General features: G+C 41.8%; 1 protein-coding gene across 3 annotated transcripts in view; it reads left to right on the top strand.

Annotated features, from left to right (window-relative positions):
• SEPTIN9 (septin 9) overlaps positions 1-22,467 on the top strand; it is a 293,528-nt gene that overhangs the window by 177,197 nt on the left and 93,864 nt on the right. For all 3 annotated transcript variants that reach the window (XM_088458788.1, XM_088458790.1, XM_088458789.1), the window contains one exon: positions 6,410-7,030. In XM_088458788.1, coding sequence (XP_088314914.1) covers positions 6,410-7,030 — 621 coding nt within the window. The remainder of the gene's footprint in view (positions 1-6,409; positions 7,031-22,467) is intronic.

Genomic DNA, 22,467 nt, shown 5'->3' with positions numbered 1-22,467 from the left:
CCTCCCCTATCTCTTCCCTGGCCCTTCTCCATGAAGCCATGGTCTTTTTTCAGGTGCTCTATCTTTTGTCCCTATTTAAAAATGGGGGGGGCTCCAATTCTCTCTCTGGCACAAGGCACCATAAGGTCTAGTTAAGGCTCTGCTCACTGACCCTCCTCACAGAACCTCATACTATCCCTTCACTGCCCGCCTTACAGTACAGCACCCCTCTCCCAACACAGCACCCCTCATCCAGCACCTCTAATCCACCACAGCACCCCTGGCCACATTATGCACTTCTTAACATACTGGGGTTAAAGTCCAGAGCGTGGGACACCCCCAAACCAGACCAGCTGAGCCACCCCGGGGCATCACTCTAGTGAGAAAAGTGAAGTGTAAAAGAGTGTAAGATAGATAGGAGCAGCTACTGCATATGTTAGAAGTGAGGTGAAAAATAGATGTGTGAAAATGTTACATATATAATAAACAAACAATAAAGGTGCTAAAAGTACAAAAAAGGAAAAATGCGTTATAATGCGATGCCCTGAGGCAGCCCAACCTAAGCAATCCAGGGGACCCACGTCCCAAAAAGGAGGGGTTTCCATTACATATGTCTACACACACACATGTACATATATACATATATATGACACACACAACACACATGCATACATACACACACAGAATACTTACAAACCCACATACAAATAGCATACTTACACACTCACTAGGTGCCGGGCTGCTGCTGCTGGGCGGTCGCGGCCATGAGCCTCCCTCTGTCTAGCTCCCTATGAGAGGGCTGTAATCGCGGTGCACTGCCCAGCCACTGCCGATTCAGCTGCCAACGCTTCAGTGTCAGGTGGTATGAAAGCCACCTGATGCAGAAGCGGTGACAGCTGAACAGGCAGCGCCGATCGCGGGTGGCCCGAGGATAGTGCAGAGATGGAGACAAGGATGTGTCCATCTCTGAAAAAAAATATTTGGTTGGTAAGGGGGCGTTTCTGGGTACTTAGAAACCCCCCTTGTGTGCGCTAGTGAGGGGTGCTAGTTTAGTTTGAAGGAGTCTAATACCGTCGGGTGTGCATATGAGCACACTAAATGGAGTATATGGAGAAGGGCCCTAGACTGCCTAGTGCTGATGTGCTGTGTCTCACCTCCCGGCTGGCTCCAACGACCATGCGTGGGATCTCGCAAGCATCACGAGATCCTGCGTGCAGACCACAGAACCGGCAGCCGCCGCAGCAGGGACACTGCTGCCCTACTGTGGTGATAGGGCAACAACAGCTGCAGCTATCGATATTGCATAGTTGCACTGACCGTTCATACATTGCCCAGCACAGCCCCATCATTTAATGCTGGACCCCTCAATAATACATAGGGGAGAAGTGGTATCAGCGCCCATAACGTGCACTGATGCCACTTCTTCCCCGTATCGCCCTTTAATACATCTCCGCCTATCTCTCTCCATGATATGATATATATCCCTGTATGCCACCAAGGCTCCACCTACTTCACTGGGGAAGTGGATGGCGTCAGGGAAGGTAACCTAGTCTCCTGGGAGTGAAGGAGAACTCCCCAAATTTCTTAAGTCTTTTGGACGTTCCCAGAGAGTATGAGTGTGGCTTGCTCCTCTGCATATGTCTTTAAAGGAAACTATGATGTACCTTTACTCCTTAGTAATTTAATGCTTTGATTCTTTCTCCCATATTATATTTCCCTTTTTATGTTTCTCCTAAAATTTCAACAAGTCCACCCTCCCTTTCAGATAAAATATTCCCTGGAGAGGGATCCACATTACTTTGTCTATTTTATGAGAGAATAATTTGGGCCTTGGCTAGTGTCTAAATTGATCCAAGTATGTGTGAAGGGGAAATTGTTAATTATGCGTATTTTACCTCCTAATCATTTCTATGCACATTTCAGTCTCTATAGGTCACACTTTTCCACTATGCAGTGCTGCCAAATATTATATGAATTTGAAAAGTACAAAACTCCAGATAAGTGATGTAGTCTCCCCACTCTGTTTATGTGGTTGCCAGGTTAGCTGTTCAAATTGGGAAATATAAAATACACATGCTTATTCAACTGCATGAATCTGTACTCAGTTCAGTGAAGCACATGTATCTCATATGTGTTCCATTTTATATGACTGACCTGGCATCCTGACCCAAAGATGTGTTCTCACCATTCCATAATAGGTTTTCCAACTATTCACCATACTACCCCCAAAAATCTGTTCAGTCCATAACATAACAGCATTTTTTTTATTGCATTTGGCCTTGTGTCCCTTTTTCTATCCTGGAAATAGATTTGCTGATTCTGGGGTTTGCTTTAACTGTTTCCTGACTGCTTTTGGTGAATGAATAGGAGTACAGAACTGCTTGTTACATCTGGGCGTAGGATGTGGTTCCTCTTTGTCAGCAAAAGAAAAACAATATCTGAAAATGCTAATCCTTTAACCGTTATGTAGCTATGAACTAACTGCAGAATTCTGGTTATCACTTTACTTCTGATTCATGATGTCACATAGAATTGCTTGTGCATGAATTGCTATATAGGGAGATGGCCTGCTAATATTATGGGCGAATCTCAAACTACAGGCAGTGAGAAAGTTTAATTAATAGAGGAAATACTTTAGTTAGTAAGGGGTTTATTATTTATCATTGATGAACGGCAATAACTGTAATTATATATTGCTGCATATCGCTGTGATACATAATGAAGTACTGCTACAGTTCCTCCATTTGGCAAGGGAGACTTGCCTTTATTGGCAGCCTAACACTATCGGGAGTCAGGAAGGACCAGGAGAAGCCTCTTTGGCTTTGCTGGACCCCGATTGACCAGTCCGAGCTAACGACACAACATCCTGAGATGATGTAAGTTTGTGGCAAAAAACAAAGCTTTTTGCTGTTGATAAATTGGTCACAGACACTGTCCCAATAGAGGTTTATGAGGATGGCTGTAAGTTCTGAAATAAGGTACCAACGGAGAAATCTCTGATGTTAAATAGTGGCAATGGAGCCTTTTGTGGATTTGTGCTGGCATTATTGCTTTTCATAGCTTGCCAAATAGATCCCTTATTAAGCTGTAAATCAATTGGTATGTACAGAAATACTTTTTTTGTGAGTATATTTTCACCTGACCACACAATACTGACTTGAGTTTAACAAAAAAAAACTAATTATCCCCCTTTTTTTTTTTAAGAACACACCAGGTACAGGTATTGGAAATGGGAACTGTAATATTTTGCATGCTCCTGGATGAGGGGAAAAAATTATTATTCTGCCTTATAAATGGACAAAAAAGTACATTGTCTAGAGATATTCAGTAAAAGTTATAGGCAAATTTATACTGAACAGAAACTTAATTTTTCTGCACACTTGTATTGATTATGTATTGTACTTCAATATTCATTAACATCAAAAATATTACTGTACCTGTGAATGGTGAGGTTGACAGGAAACATGGCAGAATTTATTTTAAGGCATCCTGAAAAAATAATGTACTCTTTTTCTTCATGCTTGACAACTGTGGGCCTGATTCAGCATGGATCGCTATTCTTCTAATACGCACGCTACGCAGTTGCTAATATCAGCAGTGAAATGCAAATGTTTGCAATCGCATTGCGATCACAGCCTAACATTGGGACACCCACTTCCCCTTACACACATCTGTATACTTGGGCAATTTAGCGAATTAATCTGCAACATCGGACTCATATGCACAGTTGAGGCAGGTCAGACCTCACCCAGGAATTGCTAACTTCAGTGCACGCTATGAGACCTCAAGCTACGTCTGGTAGCGCAGTGGCTAATTTATGCACGCCCCTGCAATGGCGTTGAGTCGCACTGGCAAGCCTGCATTCACCCGACCACCCCCCCCCCGTCACCACCCACAAGCGGCACTTCCTGTCAATCACTCTGCTCTGGGTTTGTTAGCCTCTGCAGACGCAGTTCTCATTGCAATTGCTAGTTCGTGCAATTAATCAACCGATTGCCCGCGTAGTAGCAACTGCGTTCCTTGCTGAATCAGGCCCAGTGTGCGCTATTTTATGACACAGTACCGTGAATACAAGATTGTGCCTTCATTCTTCTCATACTGAATTATATGTTATAAAGAGTATAATATTTTAGTGATACTGTGGCAGTGAAGATCCACCACAATACTAGATACGGGACAATAGATGGCAGTGCATCATCAATACTGATAACTGCAGCATACAAGGTTCCGGCGCAATACCAGCTACAGATGACAGCTGGCAGTGACCGTCAGCACTGACAACTGCACATTATTTTTCACTTACTGTAATCAACACTTACTCTAAAGGTCAAGTCAATTACAACTAGCAGACCTCACCTGTACTCAACCTTTATAAGGCCTTCACTCCTGCCAATCTTTGCACAAAGTTGCATTTTCATTCTCTGCTTGTGCGCCAAGAGTCTTGTTGTGTTTGCCTGCTTATCAAATTTGGCTTTTGTCCCTCATGATTCTACATTATGCAACCAATTGATTCTGCTTTGTCCTTCTCAATGCCACCATCTCCACCCTAATGACTTCAGGTTTGTTCCTCACAACCCGCCCTCAAGAGCACAAGTGTATTGATTACTTCCTTTCACTTTGGCATCCAGTATTTCTCCCGTGCTGCTCCTCTCCTCCTGAACTTACTCCCCTGACATATGAGACTGTCTACCAGCCGGCACCACGTTTAACACTCCCTTAACCACGTAACTGTGTTATTTTTTTCCAAAAATTTGTTTGAAAATTGCCAGGTGTTCTCAATAATTAATTAGAGTAATAAAACCTATTTTAAAAACTGCAAAATTAAGATTTTTGTAACAAATAAAATGCGGTGTCTAGCTTCACCCTAGGATCAATGGTGGTGGTGAGCATTGAAGTTTTTTTTACTAGGGGGATCATTACCATTATGGAATCCCTGTCGTGGTTAGTCAGACTTTCCCTCAAAGGCACAGCTTTGTGGGGGCTCGAGTATCTCCAATAATTATGCTCTATCCTACACATCTTTAAAAAAATTGTGTCTCAGCACTGCCCTTTTCCCACTACATTGAAAGCTCTCCTAAACAGGACATTCCCTACCCTTTGTTTTCACATGTGCACTGATTTTGTTTACCCTCTGTATATTATGGCTATTTTAAGTCACCAAACAATTATGTGGTGAAAAGCAAATGGTTCTACAGTATATAGGTCTCATAAACCTGAGGTGACTTTTAACATAATTTACAGTAGGATGTGCTTTGTTATAACACACAAGTTTAACTAATGAACATTACAATACTAAACCTAAATGTAAGCAAGTGCAATACCATGTTTATGATTATAATATTATGATTATTATATTATTGATTGTAGAGTAAAAACTTCAGTGAGCATGGGAAGTACTTTAAGAACCCTAAGAGGGACATAAAGTTCATCACCATAACTGCAATCTGCTAGGATTCACTATGAAGACACAGGACATCTTCCTAATGATACCATTACAAACAGAGCAAAAGCAAAGACCTAATAATTATAATTACAATATAATTTAGAAAACTTGATATACTGTATGTGTTATGGTGCGTACACACGGTACGATAAAAATGCACGACATGAACGATAATGGTATCGATCATATTATCGTTCATTTTGTGCATTTTTAGGTGCCTTCCAACCCACAAACCCACAAACCCCTGCGATGCGCGGGCATGTATGGACGATAACGATATCGTCCATCAACCGTGCACGCAGGCCAACCTGGTTGATATCGACCAGGTTACATAGGGACCTGCGATAGTTGATCGCTGGTTGCTGGCACGTCCATTACTGGGTTGTTGGTGTGCTGGATGATCGATATATCGATAATCCAGCACTCCGGGAAGATGCAGGGAGATCATTCAGCGATATCATTATCGCTGACAGCCTACCGTGTGTATGCATTATTAGTGTCACATGTGGATAATTCATTTATTAGATGCAGGTTGTTACATTTCAGATAAAGCAAATTTTATGATAAAGCAAAAAGTGTCCACAAAATAATATTTGCAATATTAGTAATAATAGTTCTAGTTTCACTTTTATTTTTAACTTCACTTTCTCTAGTGGTCAAACTGTATGGCAAATGTACAAATACAATGAGGCAGCTTGTCTTACAGAAACAAGTGTATATTTTATTGTTGTATAAATCATTAAACTAGCTGGGAAGGATTGTGACTTAAAATATATATATTGGAAGTACACTACATGTGTCAAAATGGAAGGTGTTATGGGTAATTAATAGTTATTTATAAGTTATTAACTTTTAAGCAGAGCTAATAGTGAAGATGGCATGGCAATTGCATATGTACTCTGAATGAGTCTTGTTTATATATAGACTCATATTGTATATTAATGGAACTTGTTCATAAAATAAATGCTGATGTTTTTATTCTTTTAGCATTGAAGAGGTCTTTTGAGGTCGAGGAGGTCGACCAATCTTCGAACCCCTCTGTCCAACCCCGCAGAACACCAAACCCACTGCTGAGAGGTGCAGCATCTGCCGCCCAAAAATTCCAAGAACCAAGCCCCAGAAATGCAGAGGCACTCCTGAGACATGCAGACATTAGTGGTCAGAGATCCCCCAAATCATCACTAAGACGAATTGAGTTAACTGGATCCCGGCACCCAGAACCCATGTCAAGACGAACAGAGATCTCCATCGACATTTCATCCAAACAAGTTGAAAATTCTGCTCCAGCAATGTCAAGGTTTGGTTTGAAGAGGGCAGAACTACCTGGACATAAACCTCCGGAGCCAATTCCAAGAAGAGCAGAGATCACTCTGGGGAAGCCTCATGAGCTCCGTGGAGAATCTCCGGGCTCTAAAATTCCTGAGTTGCCTCAGAGAAGAGTAGAAGATTCTAATGCCAAACGAATTGAGATCCAGGTACCTAAATCCCCAGAGGTCCTTGCAGTCAAACAGATGGAAAATTCAATCCCATCATCCGCTGTGCTTCACCACCAACCTGAGACCAAATCACCACCTGTCCAGATAGAGGTTCAGCAGAGAACCCCAGAGGGTGAGTCATTTTTATTTTACCCTTTAAAAAGCTTTGGATTAAGCAGACATTATACAGAATACTGTGTGTGCTATATGATAAATTGATTTTAAAAACAAATGTATTAGATTAATTTAATTATGCCGAGTGGTTTTAGGTAATAGGAATTAAATAGCAAGAATATTACATAAGAGTACAAAAGTTAAACTAGATAAACTGCTTCACATTTTGTAGACCTAACATTAGACACATAAATCACATGTCTATGAAAGTAGTAATGCCACATTTGACATCAGACTGATCAAAGCAAGACTCCTCAATATACTACGTTTTTGTTGCAGCATTAAATCAGTACAAATAATGTTTCACAGTATAGATAATGTTATAATTATAAATTCAATATTTTGCTTTATTATGGTTAATCAGAAAGTGCACACTTGTCTCCATGAGATGTTGCAATTCTTATTTTCAGATTTTTTAAATACTAGTAAGAGTCCCATAAATCTGCAATGTATTGGGCCAATTTCCCGATCCCCAGACGCTGGGGCATCGGTGAAATCCAACATGTTGGATTTAACGGATTTGCTGATTCCGATCATGATCAGCAAATCAGAGATTTTCAACATGAAGAACTTCACCGATTCCCAGACGGATCGGTGGTCAACGATGGTTGCCGATTGGCATTTTCGACCGGCGAATCTCCGGTTCCGGTCAGATCGGGGAATCAGTGAAACAGCCCGCAAATGTATGGGGCCCTTTAGATTGATTGGACAATCGAATTGAATGTTTGATGTATACAAATATTGCTGTGGTTTTTTTTGTGTGTTGATTATTTTTTAAAAGGTGAAACAGATGTATCATTTACTTTGTTACTGTGAACAAACAGCACTTAAATATACTGTATATCAGAAATTTGCCTTTTTACTTGCAGCTTCTACATTCACTAATCCTTCACGCATAGTTTATTTATAAATAACAACACAACATTATAACACACTCCCGAGCCTGTATCATATGATCATAGAGTATGTTCTTTTTACAGTAATCCAAAATGGACTCTTTGTTTGATTTACAAGTCACATGAGTGTTACTAGTTTTACCAACATATACACAGTATAACTCATTTAACCCTAACAGTTTTGTTACAACTGAGCAGTAAATGGAAACGGATTGTATTTATCTTTCTGATCTTCTTCCTTATAGCAATGTTTTCTTTCTGGATAATTCCATATTTTTTGTGATTCAGCAGTTGACATGCTAAATAGCAGTGCAATCCAATAGTCAAGGGCCACAAATATTTTATAATTACATGCTGGGAGGAGGTAATACTGTTTTTAAAAATAATATATCGTACAAAAGTATTGTCAGGGAAGGTGGGGGCCACAACAAAAAAAGATTTAGGGGCCACATCTAGGTCACTGGCTGCCATTTGTAATGTTTGGTACTTTTTCCAGTGGATAAAGAGTTTTTGTTTTTCAGTTTTCAATGGAGCCACTGTGTATAATGTTGCTTACAGGTGTGTTCACCCCACTGCAAATATAGATGAGGAGTTGAGTCTCTGCTACAGAGGGCCTATAATAGGTTGTATTAAAATTCTAACAGTCACCCCTTATGGGAAGGCTACACTATCCTCTAACCCTCAAATGTAACTGCAGCATATTTATAACTGACTAGATAAAATACTGACATTTGGTTGCATATGAGTTATCATAGATTATGATCAACCTTGAAGCCACCTCTAAATTTAAACTACAGCAAATATGAAAATGTACATACTAGCACTATTAAGATAACCTGGATAGAAAAATAAGGGCATAGCAAGACAAAAGAAGTTCAAGTTTATGTGAAACATGCATAGCAAGGGGTTTGGTATAAAAGATAGAGAGAAAGTTGATAGACAATGGTAGACAGATGTCAGACAGACCATAGGTCGACAGGTACAAAAGGTCGATAGGGACAAATGGTTGACACAGTAAATATCGACATGGATGAAGTTTGACAGGTACAAAAGGTAGGCGGGTTCAAAAGGCCGACATGGTCAAAAGGTTGACACAAAAATGGACGACACAAAATGAGTCAACTAGCCCTAATCTTCACGCTAACCCTAACCCTTCCCTTGGTGACTAACCCTAACCCTCCCTCCTGTTGCCTAACCCTTAACCCTAACTGTCCCTTCTAGTGCCTAACACGAACTCTCCGGTAAGTGCCTAACCCTAAAAAAAAAGTGTGAACCATTTTGTTTAGTCGACCATTTTTTGGTGTCGCTCCATTTTTTGGACTTTCATCCATGTTGACCTTTAATGTGCCGACATTTTGACCCTGTCAACCTATTGCCTATCTAACATCTGTTGTTTATCTAGACATTGTCGACCTTTTTACTGTCTATTGACTGGAACCACCCAGCAAGATCACAGTAATACTCAGCTCATCATTATCAATTCATTATTATCAGCCTGTCCTGAATAATACATAGTGGTCTTATAGTTAGATGGCCTCGTGATTTTTCTATACAAATGTGAATACTTGTAAAATATACACCTTAATTAGCATCAAAATATATTATGGATAACAGCGTGCATTGTTATGTAGCGTGCTCTGGAATACTTCAGCTGTTACTTTATGTCTTTTGTAGCAAAAGCCCATTAGGGAAGCAAAGGGTTAAAGGATATTGGCTTTGATTACAAAATGAGTTATGTCAAAGGGAGTAAGGGGGGTTGTGCAGGGACATCTGACCTAGTGAGTCATGTAACTTACCCAGTGATCTGGGAATTCTGCTGCTCTGGGAGGAGATTGGAAAGTTAGGCTATTATTCTTCACTCTGAACCCTTTCCTGGCCAGATATAGCAGCAACCTTTTTGTGTCAAAATCCTTTGTTCATTGCTGACTTCGGGCAGATTTAAATATTATGGAAACAATACATAATGGCATGTTTTGTCAGCAATAGTTTGGAGGACCAAATCATATCACATCATAAATGGGAAGTAGATTGTGCAAAGGTAGTAGTGGATATATTACAGAGCCTTCCAGCACTAGCTGTGGATCTTTACTTTAATCATTGGAACAAACTTTAAATAAAAGGACTAATACCAGTCTGAGGTTCTATAAATGTGACAAGCGTTTCCTACCAGCCATAAGAAGCTGTAATGATAATAGTGATATATTTGACTTTTAATTAATGTTACTTATAGAGCATCGTTACTTCAGGACCTCTGTTCTCATGCATGCGTTCAACTCTGCATAGGCCCATCAGCACTAAAAGGACAACACACCCTCAGCAAATTGTCTTAAAGTCAATTCTGTTTCTCTTTGATGTTTTTAGATATGTTGTGTAATTACAATTGTATACAATTCACAGACTAATGCTGGGTACATGCTAGGTCCATAGGTCCACGGGTCGGCTGTTTGGTGACCTGACGATTGGTAAGTGCATATACTCTTAACCAATTGCTCGCCCGGTATGTCAGACCTGAGGTCACAACTGGGTGGGCATTTAAATTAACCAACCAAGTTGAGCTGTCACTCACCGCCGGGTCACTGCATGTGTACGGGCGATCGGCAGGTCACCTGTAACCACCAGCAGATGTACCGATATATCTGCGGATATATCGGCCATCTGCTGTGCTGCACAGCGATGCGATATGTCTGTGAACGACGTTGTTCACAAACATATCGGTGGTAAACACCTGCCGGCGCACTCGCAGTATATCCACTGTTCGATTGAACGGCCGATATATTGCCCAGTGTGTACAGAGCTTTGTCAGACCCAAGGACAACGTAAAAAAAATAACAAATGTGCCTGGAAGATAAAAATAACTGAAGGAAGAATTGGCCTTTAATTTCCAGACTGCTCTACATTTCCTCTACTACAACGCACCCTCCCACCTCACTGTGTTTTTTCAAGGACTACAATACGGAAACACAGAATAGTGTATGAGTGTCCTAACAGGAGAGGCATGAAATCTGGTGTAACACATCAGTTCCCCATGGAAGGTGCAAGTATCATGTCAGAACATCAATAAATTAAATACCGTATAATGAATCATTTTTAACAGACATTAATCTTATTTGTTAATTTTGGTAAATCCCTTACGGGTCCATGGAGAAGGAGGACCATGGAAGGGGTGGGGGGATGATGTCATGTCACTGTTGCCCTGCTACCACAGTGTTTTGATGAAGTCTTGAAGTATGAAAAGCGTTATATGTGTGATATTGGACACCTTCCTACTTTGGACCTGGTTGGACTTGTTTCTGAGGTTTTTAATCAAATAATCTGTGTTAATTATATTCCAATGCATATTTTATAATGTTTATGTGTGGTGTGAAATAAATTGTTTGTACATATTATACTCTTGGTGATCCTTTACTTTATATGAATTGTCATTCTGAGAAGCCCATTGGAAGTGTATGAAAGCCCAGATGCTCACCAATACACATCTAAAAAGATAAGCTGTTGTTGATGATTTTCTGGTACGAATCTAACCGTAATATGTGTGCACAATTAATCATCATAGTCTTTACTATTATACTAGAGCTCACCAAGAGTATACTGGCTTCTATGAAGATAGGCTGCCACCCATGTGAAAGGGAAGGTGTTTTGTGATGTTTAATCAATTGGGTATATTTATAAAGTCCCTGGTTTTCTGCTGTAGTGTCCAATTTAGTCACAGTAACTGCACTTGACTGGCTCTTGTGTTGGCTCTGTTTATGCCCTTAAGAGTAACATGGCACTGTGGGCTCGATTCAGACCCGCTCGCTAGATGCGTACGCTCGCACCCAGCATATGCAAATCCGACACACACCCAGCAAGGCAGGCTATCACGCGGCAAGGCATAAGCACGCCCACTATGTCTTGGCGTGCGATCGCTCTGTGTATGTAGACGCCCACCAGCCTGTCTTAAGACGCCCACTTGCACATGTCATCTCCAGGAAGTGTATGCAACCGACGGTACATCGGGTACCATCGGAAGCGAACGCAGCGCTTGAGGTTGACTATACACTACTGCAAGCACTGCGATCACTTCAGTGTGAAATACAACCAGGTGACGTGTACTATGACGCTGCCTGTTAATTATGCACGCCTCTGAAATGACGTTAAGACACTCAGGCACACCTGTGTTCGCACCTCCACTCCCCCGTTGTTAATGGCCATCCCCTGTCACCACCCACAAACGGCTTCTCCTGTCACTCACTCTGCTGGGCTGTCTATTCGCAGCGAGCGAACGCTTCCCGATCTTTCACACTGGTTTGCACACTGCGATGCGTACGCATCCTAGCAAGTGGGTCTGAATCAGGTCCTATGTGTGTTAGTGGATATATTATATGCGTTCAGGGCCAGTATTCCTTAGCGACATATAGGGCCTCAATTAGAGTTAGGAGCAAAGCTAAACAAGGAATTTTTGTTTGCATGCAATGGATCTTATGCAGGTCACATTCATTTTAAAGTCTGTCAGTTTAGCTGTTTGTAGTTAGTCTGTTTGTCATGTCATCTTCCAACTGCATATTTTCCAACAGTTCAGATTTGATTGGGACAGTCCCAGTGTCCTGAGATTGGCACATTCGTCCCAAACTGGTTCTGTTGCCAGTGTGTGTGTCCTATTCAGACACTGATGCTATTGCAAAATATCGGACTGAGCAATATGACAAACAATGCATGGGAAACAGTTAAAGTGACAAATGGGAAAAAATTATTAAAGCAGTAATGGTCGTTATAATAAAATAATTCTGCAGCGCATTGCAGCCTAGTCTAGGTGCAGCTAGATCATTCTACAAATGTGTGAGAGTGGACTGCAAGGAAGCCATGAATATTTACACTCTCCAGTGAGGGACCAGTTTATCGTGTAACTCTCTATTCATTCACAGACTTCAACATATTCAAACAACTGAAAGAAAACAGTAATTATATGGTTGGCAAAACCAGACCAGCCCACTCCAAAGCTTTTTAGCAACAAATCCCCTAATGGGACACCTGCAGGAGAAAATAATATTTAAAGCTGCCTTCAAATGGCTTACTCTGAAAATAAATGCTCTTATGACCAAAAATAAGCTTAAATAAGTAAAGACCTCTTGAGTTCATAAGAAGTACGGGGCATATTTCAGATATAATGAACACTTATGAAAGCAACATGATCTCCTTGAAATTGAAGTACAAGCATTAACAGTCACCCAGGTTATGTCACGAGGTTGAAGGGATGATAATCTGGAGAAATACAGTAGTTAAAGGTCAACTATTGTAATATTTTAAAAATAATAATTTATTGTAGCAAAAGATATATATATAGAAACCAAAATTAAGTTGGTACTCAAATTATCTTTCAGTGCCACTTGTATCTAGCAAATCTCCTGAACTATCAGTCACATCAGTCCTGTATTAGGGCCTGATTCAGACCCACTAGCGAGCGGCTGTCCGCTCGCAAGTGGGTCGATGTTATGGACTGAGCATGCGCACGACGGAGGGAGCTCCGTCGTGCGCATGCGCCAGACGCGACGAGCGAAGGAAAGTCCTTCGCTCGTTGTGTCCGATCAAAGGGGGCGTGCTGTCAATGTTGATTGACAGCACGCCCCCTTTGGTGGGCGTGCCTCCCTGACGGGGGCGTTCCCACGGGAACGCCTCCCGTCAGAAGCCGGCCCACTGACATCACTAGTGATGTCAGTGGGAGTGATTTTGGCTCTGATAGAGCCAAAATCACTCCGGAGCTTGCGGTTGAGAAACTCAACCGCAGGCTCCGGCTCGCAAATTCGATGGTCGCGATGGTCTCGACCATCGCGACCATCACAATGCACGCTCGTATAGCCTGTGGGTGGTGACCCACAGCTATACGAGCGTCCAGGAGGACGCTCCATGAAAATGGAGCCCGGCCCTCATTCAGAGCGTGCGCTCTGCTCAGAGCGTACGGCTCTGAATGAGGGCCTTAGTTCCTTATTACTTGATGTGAAGGATCCGAATATTAAACTGCAAGTTTTTAGAAGTGGAGATGTTGCCCATAGCAACCAGAGTTTAGCTAATATCTTAATATGTTAAGTAGAATCTGATTGGTTGCTAAGGGCAACATCTCCACTTGTAAACACCAGCACTTTAGTAAATATACCCCATAGTCTCCAACCCAGCTCCAGACTTACAACCTAGATCGGGTTCAGACAAATCCTCAGGCTTGACAAATTTGCTATGTTCATTTATTTTAATTAATGATAAAAGGATCACATAATAAAACACAATGTTAACCATCACTTTGCCAGGCCTGTTGCAGTTTTTTGTTTGTTTAACATTTTTAATAAAAAGCACCCTATAAGAGTCAGACATCAGGTCATGACCACAGCTGGGAGTCTGACGTGTCATAGTGCTGCTCTGCAAGACTCATTGGTTCAGGAGCAGAAATGGTGTAATTACACATGTAAGGGAAGTAGGCGGGATAAATGAGAACTTTAGGAAGCCTGGCATAGGTGGGTTAAAGAGAGAGAGGGAAGAGATAGGGTGAGATAGTCTATGGTTAAAAAAACATGAAAAAAAAAATGAATATAAATAAATGAATAAAAAGAAACAATAAAAGAAAGAGAAAGTGGAAATAGCATATTTAAAAAAATAAATGAATGCAGTTGTACATATGTGAAGTCGTTCAAGTTGGTTTTGTAACAACCAGTGCTGCAGTTAAAGGTTGTCCCTTTAAAAAATCAGGAGGACTATACAGTTATGTTTGGGGGCGACTCTCGGACATGCCCTATGCAGCAGTCCCTGGTTATCTGAGGTGGCTGTTTGGATGGGCATGGTATACATGATCCATCTTTCTTGTTTTGGTTATCTATAGCCCTTTGGGGCCACTGGCTGTCTGGCACACACCTCCTCTTGAGGTTATGATGAAAAATAACAAAGCTATGGCTAAATTCTCTTCACTGCTTAAGGCCGTATTCAATTAAAGCGAAAAGTCAGTTTCGGCGATACTTTTTGCCGATGACGTTATTTTCGCCGGTTTCACCTTATCCCCGTATTCAATTCCAAATACTTTTCACCTATGCGGAAAGTCAATGCAATGGACCCGGCGAAAAAGTTTCGCCTATGAATAGCAGGTGGAAAAAAGTGCAGAATTGGGGTTATGGGGTACAAACGTGGGAAAACCACCCAGTACCCTAAGGACAGCCCCCCCAAAGGTAAACTGTGTTAAAAAAAATTTAAAAATAATTAACACCCCAAAAAAGTACTTTCATTTTGGGGGCAAAAAAAAAACAAAAGCTGGGGTACAAAGTTAAAAACTAGCTAAATAGACTCCAGGGGGTCCCCAAGTATGCGGCAGGTGTTTTTATGATTGCAGGTGGTTGCGGCAAGTGGATTTAGCAAGTTTTTTAAAACGTCACATTAGCAACTTCAAAATATTCTAGCACCCATTTACAAATACCCCAAATTTGATGGGACTAGTTATTTTCTCAAAATTTTTTCCAAAATGATATTCTTCACCACTTTTTAATACACGCAAACAAGCACCTATTGAGACCATTTAAAATGGCCAAATACCTTCAGCAGGGCTATTTGGGGGTATCCAGAGTGATTCCCCCATGTCAGTATATCTTTTGGGGGGTGTCAGGCTGATTTCCCCAAAACTTTTCGACGATTTAAGTTTCGCCGGGTCCCGTTTTCATTGATTTTAAATTGAATACGGGGGTAAGCAGGTACGAGCGCGATACATTTTCGCATCCAAAACCAGTGATGACGGCGAAAAGTCCGGCAACGGATTTTTCGCTTCTAATTGATTACGGGCCTTAGTCTGGTGGCATTCATTATGAGTGCCATTGTGTTTGGAATTTGTGAGACAGAGAGGCAGATAGCTTTCTGGTCTACATATATATATATGTACATACAGTCTGCAGTCTTAGTGGTTTAGTCAATAAAATAGCTACAGTTTGTGTTCCAGATCTTTTTCTTTACTGAAACATTACAGTTAATTAATGCAATGTTTTCTATTTAAGATTCTAGAAGTGACAACAGGTAATCATCACTCACACAGTACCAAGCAGTGGTGAGAATACTTAAACAGCTTTTTACTTATTAAAATTACAGTTTTAACCATTTAAGGCAAAGAACGCACCAGGACTTGTACTCTATGCTGCACTGGATAATAATACAATTTATAATTGTAGACAATCAGCAATCTAAAGGTCAGTGCCCATTAACAGGCCACCTGACTCCTCCTACCCTGGTGACAATTCCATACTGGGATATAATCCAAACACTGGGCATGAGTACCCTTCTGGCTGCCACACCAGCCAATCTCATGGACTCCCCCCAAACATATATATATATACATATTACATATACACACACACACAGGTTGAGTCTCCCATATCCAAAATGCTTGGGACCAAGGGTATTTTGGATATCGGAATATTCCGTATTTTGGAATATTTGCATTCTACATTGAATGTCTTAAGAATAGGGCCCAAATATAAACACATAATTTTTTGCTGGTGAAAGCATACATTTTTTTTCTCAGTATATACGAATTAGAAAAGTACGATGAAAAGTTCTCTTTGCCTCTTCATTGCTCTGCTGGTGTTCCTGTAGCCCCCATAACCAAGAATGCGGGCTGTGCAGGTCCACTTCTCTCATAATGCCATCTCTGTCTTACTCTATTGTACGATTTCTACCTAAATGTATTTTATTGCTTAGCTCCTTCCCTGGCCAGTCGTCACAGAACAGCATCTGATGGCAGCTAGCATGCACACTAGCCTACAAACATATGTATTTTGCATTTGTGATAGACAGCCACTAAAGAACATTTTTTAGATTTCTCTTCACCGGGACAGGAGGTTGTGGTGAGAATTATCATGGCAGTTATTTATTGATAAGTATGGCAAACATGTGAATAAAGGTACAAAATGCTGATGATAATGTAGACCACTGTACACAATTTACTAAATAGATCCCATAAGATGCTTTCAATACTTTATGACAGTTAATATTGTACTTTAGGAAGATTGATTTCTGCAATGATTTAAAAAAGGGGATGGGTGCTCTGATACACATCTGCTCTTGGTTTACAATCTCAGTTCAGAATTGAAAAAAAAATCTTGATTATTGTAGAGAATATAAGCCTGGGTTATTTTAAGAGAAGAGGGGGCCCGTGTACAGATTCAGTGAGTCCTCTCCTCTCTCCGGTGGTCCAGCGGTGAAGTAGATTCTGTCTTAGTGCCAGAATCTACTGCGCATGCGCAGGTCTCCGGGACAATGGCGACTGCACCATTTTCCCGGGGTCAGCAGTACTGCGCATGCGCGAGTCTCTGGGAAAATGGTCACCGACATTTTCCCAGTGATTTTCGCTGCTCTGCAATGACGGGTTGGCGTTGCAGAGCAGCACTACGGACAGTATAAGACTATGGGTGCAGGGCAGTAGTCAAAGTGGAAATTTTGAAGTGGGGGTATGGAAGTATCAAAGGTTTACTTAGGCATGCCCAAATCCTGAGTCCCTTGAGATTTTCATACCCCCACTTCCTCCTACCCACAAGCACACCTTCCCTCACCCCACAGCACACCGCCCACCTCACCTTGCTCTGTCCTGGTGATCGCGGCCATGGTGCTCCCTTCCTTTTACCCTTCCCCAATCCTGGCTTGTCCTTGGTGGCACTGGCATTTTTAAATCAGTGCCGACCATGAGTAAATGACAGATTGCGGACCAGCAGCCAATCAGGGGCAGCCACATGGTGATCGCAACTGGGACAGTGACAGTCCCAGCACCGGACGAGTGTCAATATGCCAGCCGCCCCTGATTGGCTCTGGCTGCAAGCCAATCATGGCTCACGGCCTGAGCCATATTTAAACAATCAGCAAGCAGCTGCTTGTTGACCGGTGCTAGGACAGTGACAGTCCCAGCGCCGGACGGGTGCCAAAGTGAAGTGCCAGTATGACATACTGTTTCATGCCGGCACACTTTGAGCACTGGTGCAGGGTGTGGGCCCCCCTGGACCAAGGGCCCATGTGCACCACACACCCTGCACCCATTATAGATATGCCCCTGTTACAGGCCTGTTAGGGCATTGTAGAGAGGAAAATATCTTCAATTAATAATAATTCAACTATTGCTCAAATGATAACTGTATAAATAAACTGGGTTTTGTAAATGTAAAGTCACTGAGGGCAGGTAATCTGATTGCCCTTTTGTTGTAATATCTTTCTATCTTTCTTGTGTCATTAAAATGTACATTCCATTATGGTATCCTGTCAGCAAGAAAATACAATTACCTGGACAGGATGGGTAGACAAAAGCCTTTTCATCTACCGTATGTCTGCATATACAGTAGATGATGGGAGGATGCCTACTTGGGTCTAAACAGCTGTCTAAGCAAATGATGTGACCAACATAAACAAGGATCAAATACCTTACAATATTTTATCTGTTTTTTTGACACAAAATTTATATTTCTATAGCAGCTAGAATTCCCTAAAATTATAGAAAAATACCTGAAGCCTATACGCCGGTCTGGGAGTGACTAAGGTGTATGGTTTGGAAGAAATTTGGTATCTAACTAATCACACATCTCAGCACAGTCTTGTTTCCATTCGTTTTATAGCTTAAATAATAGAGGTTAATGTGAACATACCATATTTCAAGTAGCGAATACTCAAGAGAAATTATGGTCCTGATTCATTACCGATCGCAACTGCGATTACACACACAGACGGCTGTTTGTTGCATTCTGTGCATGCATATGCATCGCAGTGCACGTGCGTGAAGGTCTCACTGCGATAGGACTGTGATCGCAGTGACTACGCAGACCCAACGCAGAGTGACAGGAAGTGACCATTTGGGATGGTGACATGGGGGTTTCCGATGGTACTCAATGTTACAGATGATTTTGCAGACTTGCAAAGTATTACGGTTAGTATGGGGATGTGGGCATCCTTATGTTAGGCTGCGATGGCATATTTTCGCAGTGAGACTGCATGCGTAATTGCAGCTGCGATCGCATAGCAATAGCGATCCGTTTTGAATCAGGCCCTATTTGCAGTTATTTGTTCTCAGATTAAAAATTACCTGGGCAGAACAGACATATTCCCTGGGTTAATTAACAAGCCAGCCAGTTATCATGACATCACTATGGTGGGGGGAAGCTGATAAAACGTATGGGAGCCTTTTAATCTAATACAGATTTGGGGGATCAATTCTAATTTGGAGTCGGGAGCTGCATTTTCCTTCTGTGAACCCTGTCTTTGAACAAGCTATTATATCACTAAGGTCATGCTATAACTATGATTTATTGCTAGAAGCAGGGGGAGAACAACTAACTGAGTGGTAGGTTATGTCACTGGGCCTGTGCAAATGTGATACAGTGGGCCTGATTCAGATATGTACACAATGTCACACTGCACATGTGTCATGACACCTTAGTGATACCGCCTCAATGAGGATTTCTTGCAAAGTGATTGACGTTCAGGTACCTTTGGGGTGGTTACAGGAGTGGAGGCAAAAATGCAGGCATATTGCATCCATTTTTTGGGAGTGTCTTAGCCTACAATTGCGATCTCATACACAGGTAATGTGGTCCTGACATCTCAGTTCAGACGGGCATTCTGCACAACTATAGGGCTACTCAGGTGGCTGATTATACAAATATATGTGACATAGGCTGTGTATGTGTACGCAGTTACTTGGATTGGCAAAGGTCCTGGAAGGCTTCTCAATACATATCCTGGCGTATGCTATATTTGCATATTTTCGCACAGCAGCAGCGCGTGGCAGAGTGATAGAATAGTCATTGTATTATATTAGACTCTGCCCTCACTACATCAGAACGTGGGGATCTGCATGACTGCACCCCTGACACTAGTGTAGTACCAGTTCCGGGGATACAGGCATTGGCTCTGACCATAGTTAGTGCCCAATCAGGGACACCTATTGGATCCCTGACAATTATAAATAATGGAATAATAAAAGTATGCTAAAAATCTGGATATGTGGAATTACAGCATGTTAATAATTATTGGCAATTTGATTGTTTTTGCTGGACAAACCCTGATCATGAAGTTGAATCCTTATATAGAAAAGGCAACATCAGAGCACAGAGTCACTTCCAAAATTGGTATTTAGGCCAAGATGTAACCCTGAGAACAGTGAAGAATGATGAATTTTGCATTGTGGATATTCCACAGTTTAATCATATTTAATGCTGTCTATAAGTCAACGTCTCGGGCAGCTGTTGGCATTTAATTAGCCCTGTCCAAAGCAGCTGTCCCGCCCCCTGTTAAATCTCAGCTACACCTCCCCACCATTACCCTGCAAACAGCTGCCGGGCTGCGTCCCGAGCTTAAGGTTCATCCCCCCAAATCCTAAACAAACGTCTGCAGAATCTGCAGGCCCCCACGAGACGCCAGCGATTATATCCTTTCTGTCCCACTCTGGCTCCTACTAATGGATTGATTGGGACAGTTCTTTCTGCTGGCAGTGAGCACCATATTGTTAGACAGCTGCCCAAGATGGAGATGAGAACTTAACTGCTTGTGCACTACAGTTGTGGTTCTTAATCTTTCTTTGTCGTGACACACTGAAGTGACATCCACAGAGGTAACACAACATGTAAAATATATAAAAGTATATGTTAATTATCCTTATGGTATTATTAAAATCTGCTAGACATACCTAAGTAAATATATTTTGAGCCGATGCCATCAATGGTAGATATGAGAGTCATTTATAGTCTTGCGCACTGGGTTGTCACTATTTCACACAGTAAGTGTATATGTGTATCATACTTGCCAACACTCCCTGAAATAGTAGCAATCTCCATGACTCCCTGAAGAGTCTAGCAATCTCCCTGATTGCACCTTACCCCCATTATGAAGCTATTGTATAAGAAAAAAAAACCAGAGATATATACATTCAAATGGGATCATTAGTATCATTTCCCTGCATTGGTAATAAGGCACAATCATCCCTATGGCTACATGCATTTTCTGAAAAGTATCAGTGTGTTTTCATCAACGAGTAGATCTTACTAACTGCTTTTGGGCTCATTTACATTTGGATGTAAATCAATTTTATAATACACCACTCAGATGTAGCAGTACATGTTCACTATACAGCTGCGCTAACAGGTGTTTCTTTCACAGTCTGCCTGAAATACTTTTTCAAAAGTAGGCAAGCATGATGTGTATACATATAACAAAAAGGGATCAGCTTCTCTAAGAGTTAGCAAAGCTGAACCCTATTTTTATTTATACACATATAACTTATTGTATTATTAAGTGCCAGTTTATTTACAACTATTAATTACTATAACTAGTTACTAGTATATAAATGTTTCATACTTCCAACTCCTGTTTGTCCCCATTCATTTTACACCTACCCCAACTCTATCCACACCTACTGTACCTAAACTCCTCCTGTTCTCACCATACACTTCCAGCAAGTTTACATACATTAATAACACCCTTTACCCCTCCATCCCAAAATACCCACCCAAAGCACACAATCCCAATGTCCCGCTCCCCCAGTAACCAGTGTAGTTACAGTATACTTACCCCTAGGTCTATGATTCTGTGGCTGCCTGCCTGCAGAAAGCAGCACCTCTCTGACCCTAATGGAAACCAGGGAGCGTATCAGGGGCGTATCTATAATAGGTGCAGGGTGTGCGGTGCACACGGGCCCCTGGGTCCAGGGGGTCCAATACCGCACACCCTGCACCCATATAGTTTTATACTTACTCTGAGAAAATGGCACTGGCCATTTTCCCGGTGACTCTCACTAAGACAGAATCTACTGCACCGTGGCTACGCTGCACTGCACAAGAGAGGAGGGGCACTGAATATGCACACGGGCCCCATCCTCTCTTAAAATGCCCCTGGGGCATATGATACCCTGAATCAATATGTGGCACCTGAAAACCACGGGATGATGCCGATGTTACTGATGAAATTATGCCAATGCAGTATCACAGGTGTGCCATGTATCCAGTGGAGCAGGTGGGAGAGCAGGAAAGCAACTTCTTGTCCTCTTGCTCTACTAGACTCAAGTGCATTTCCTCGCGCAGGACCTGGCCTTTCACCCCGCTGTCATAGTTGTGACTCGAGACATTGTGGACAACATTGAACCCCATTGTGCACCATTCTGCGTGACACACTTGGCATTAACTCGCAACATACAATAAGGTGTCATGACACACACTTTGAGAACTGCTGCATTACAAAATATTATGCCACTAGTGAGTAAACTGTAATATTAAGCTGCCATAATTGGCTCATTTTACCATCATTCACTTGTCTATGCCAAGTTAGTGCCCACTTCCCTTCTGGTAATCCACACCAACAACCCCCCTCCCACTATCGAGATCTTCAATGTCTGTACATAAATGAATTTTTATGCTAACTTCTGCCTAATATAAGACACATAGATCCCGATTCAGAGATGGATGCAGTTGGACGCAGATGTGATGCTTTCATATGCTAATGCAGCAGGAGGTGTCTGAGGAGAAAAGATGCCTCC

The sequence above is a fragment of the Taudactylus pleione genome, unplaced genomic scaffold (genome assembly GCF_031769625.1).
Source record: "Taudactylus pleione unplaced genomic scaffold, aTauple2 ptg000851l, whole genome shotgun sequence".
Lineage (NCBI taxonomy): Eukaryota > Metazoa > Chordata > Amphibia > Anura > Myobatrachidae > Taudactylus > Taudactylus pleione.
Note: the sequence above shows the minus strand (reverse complement) of the source record. Positions and strands in the feature narration are given on the sequence as shown.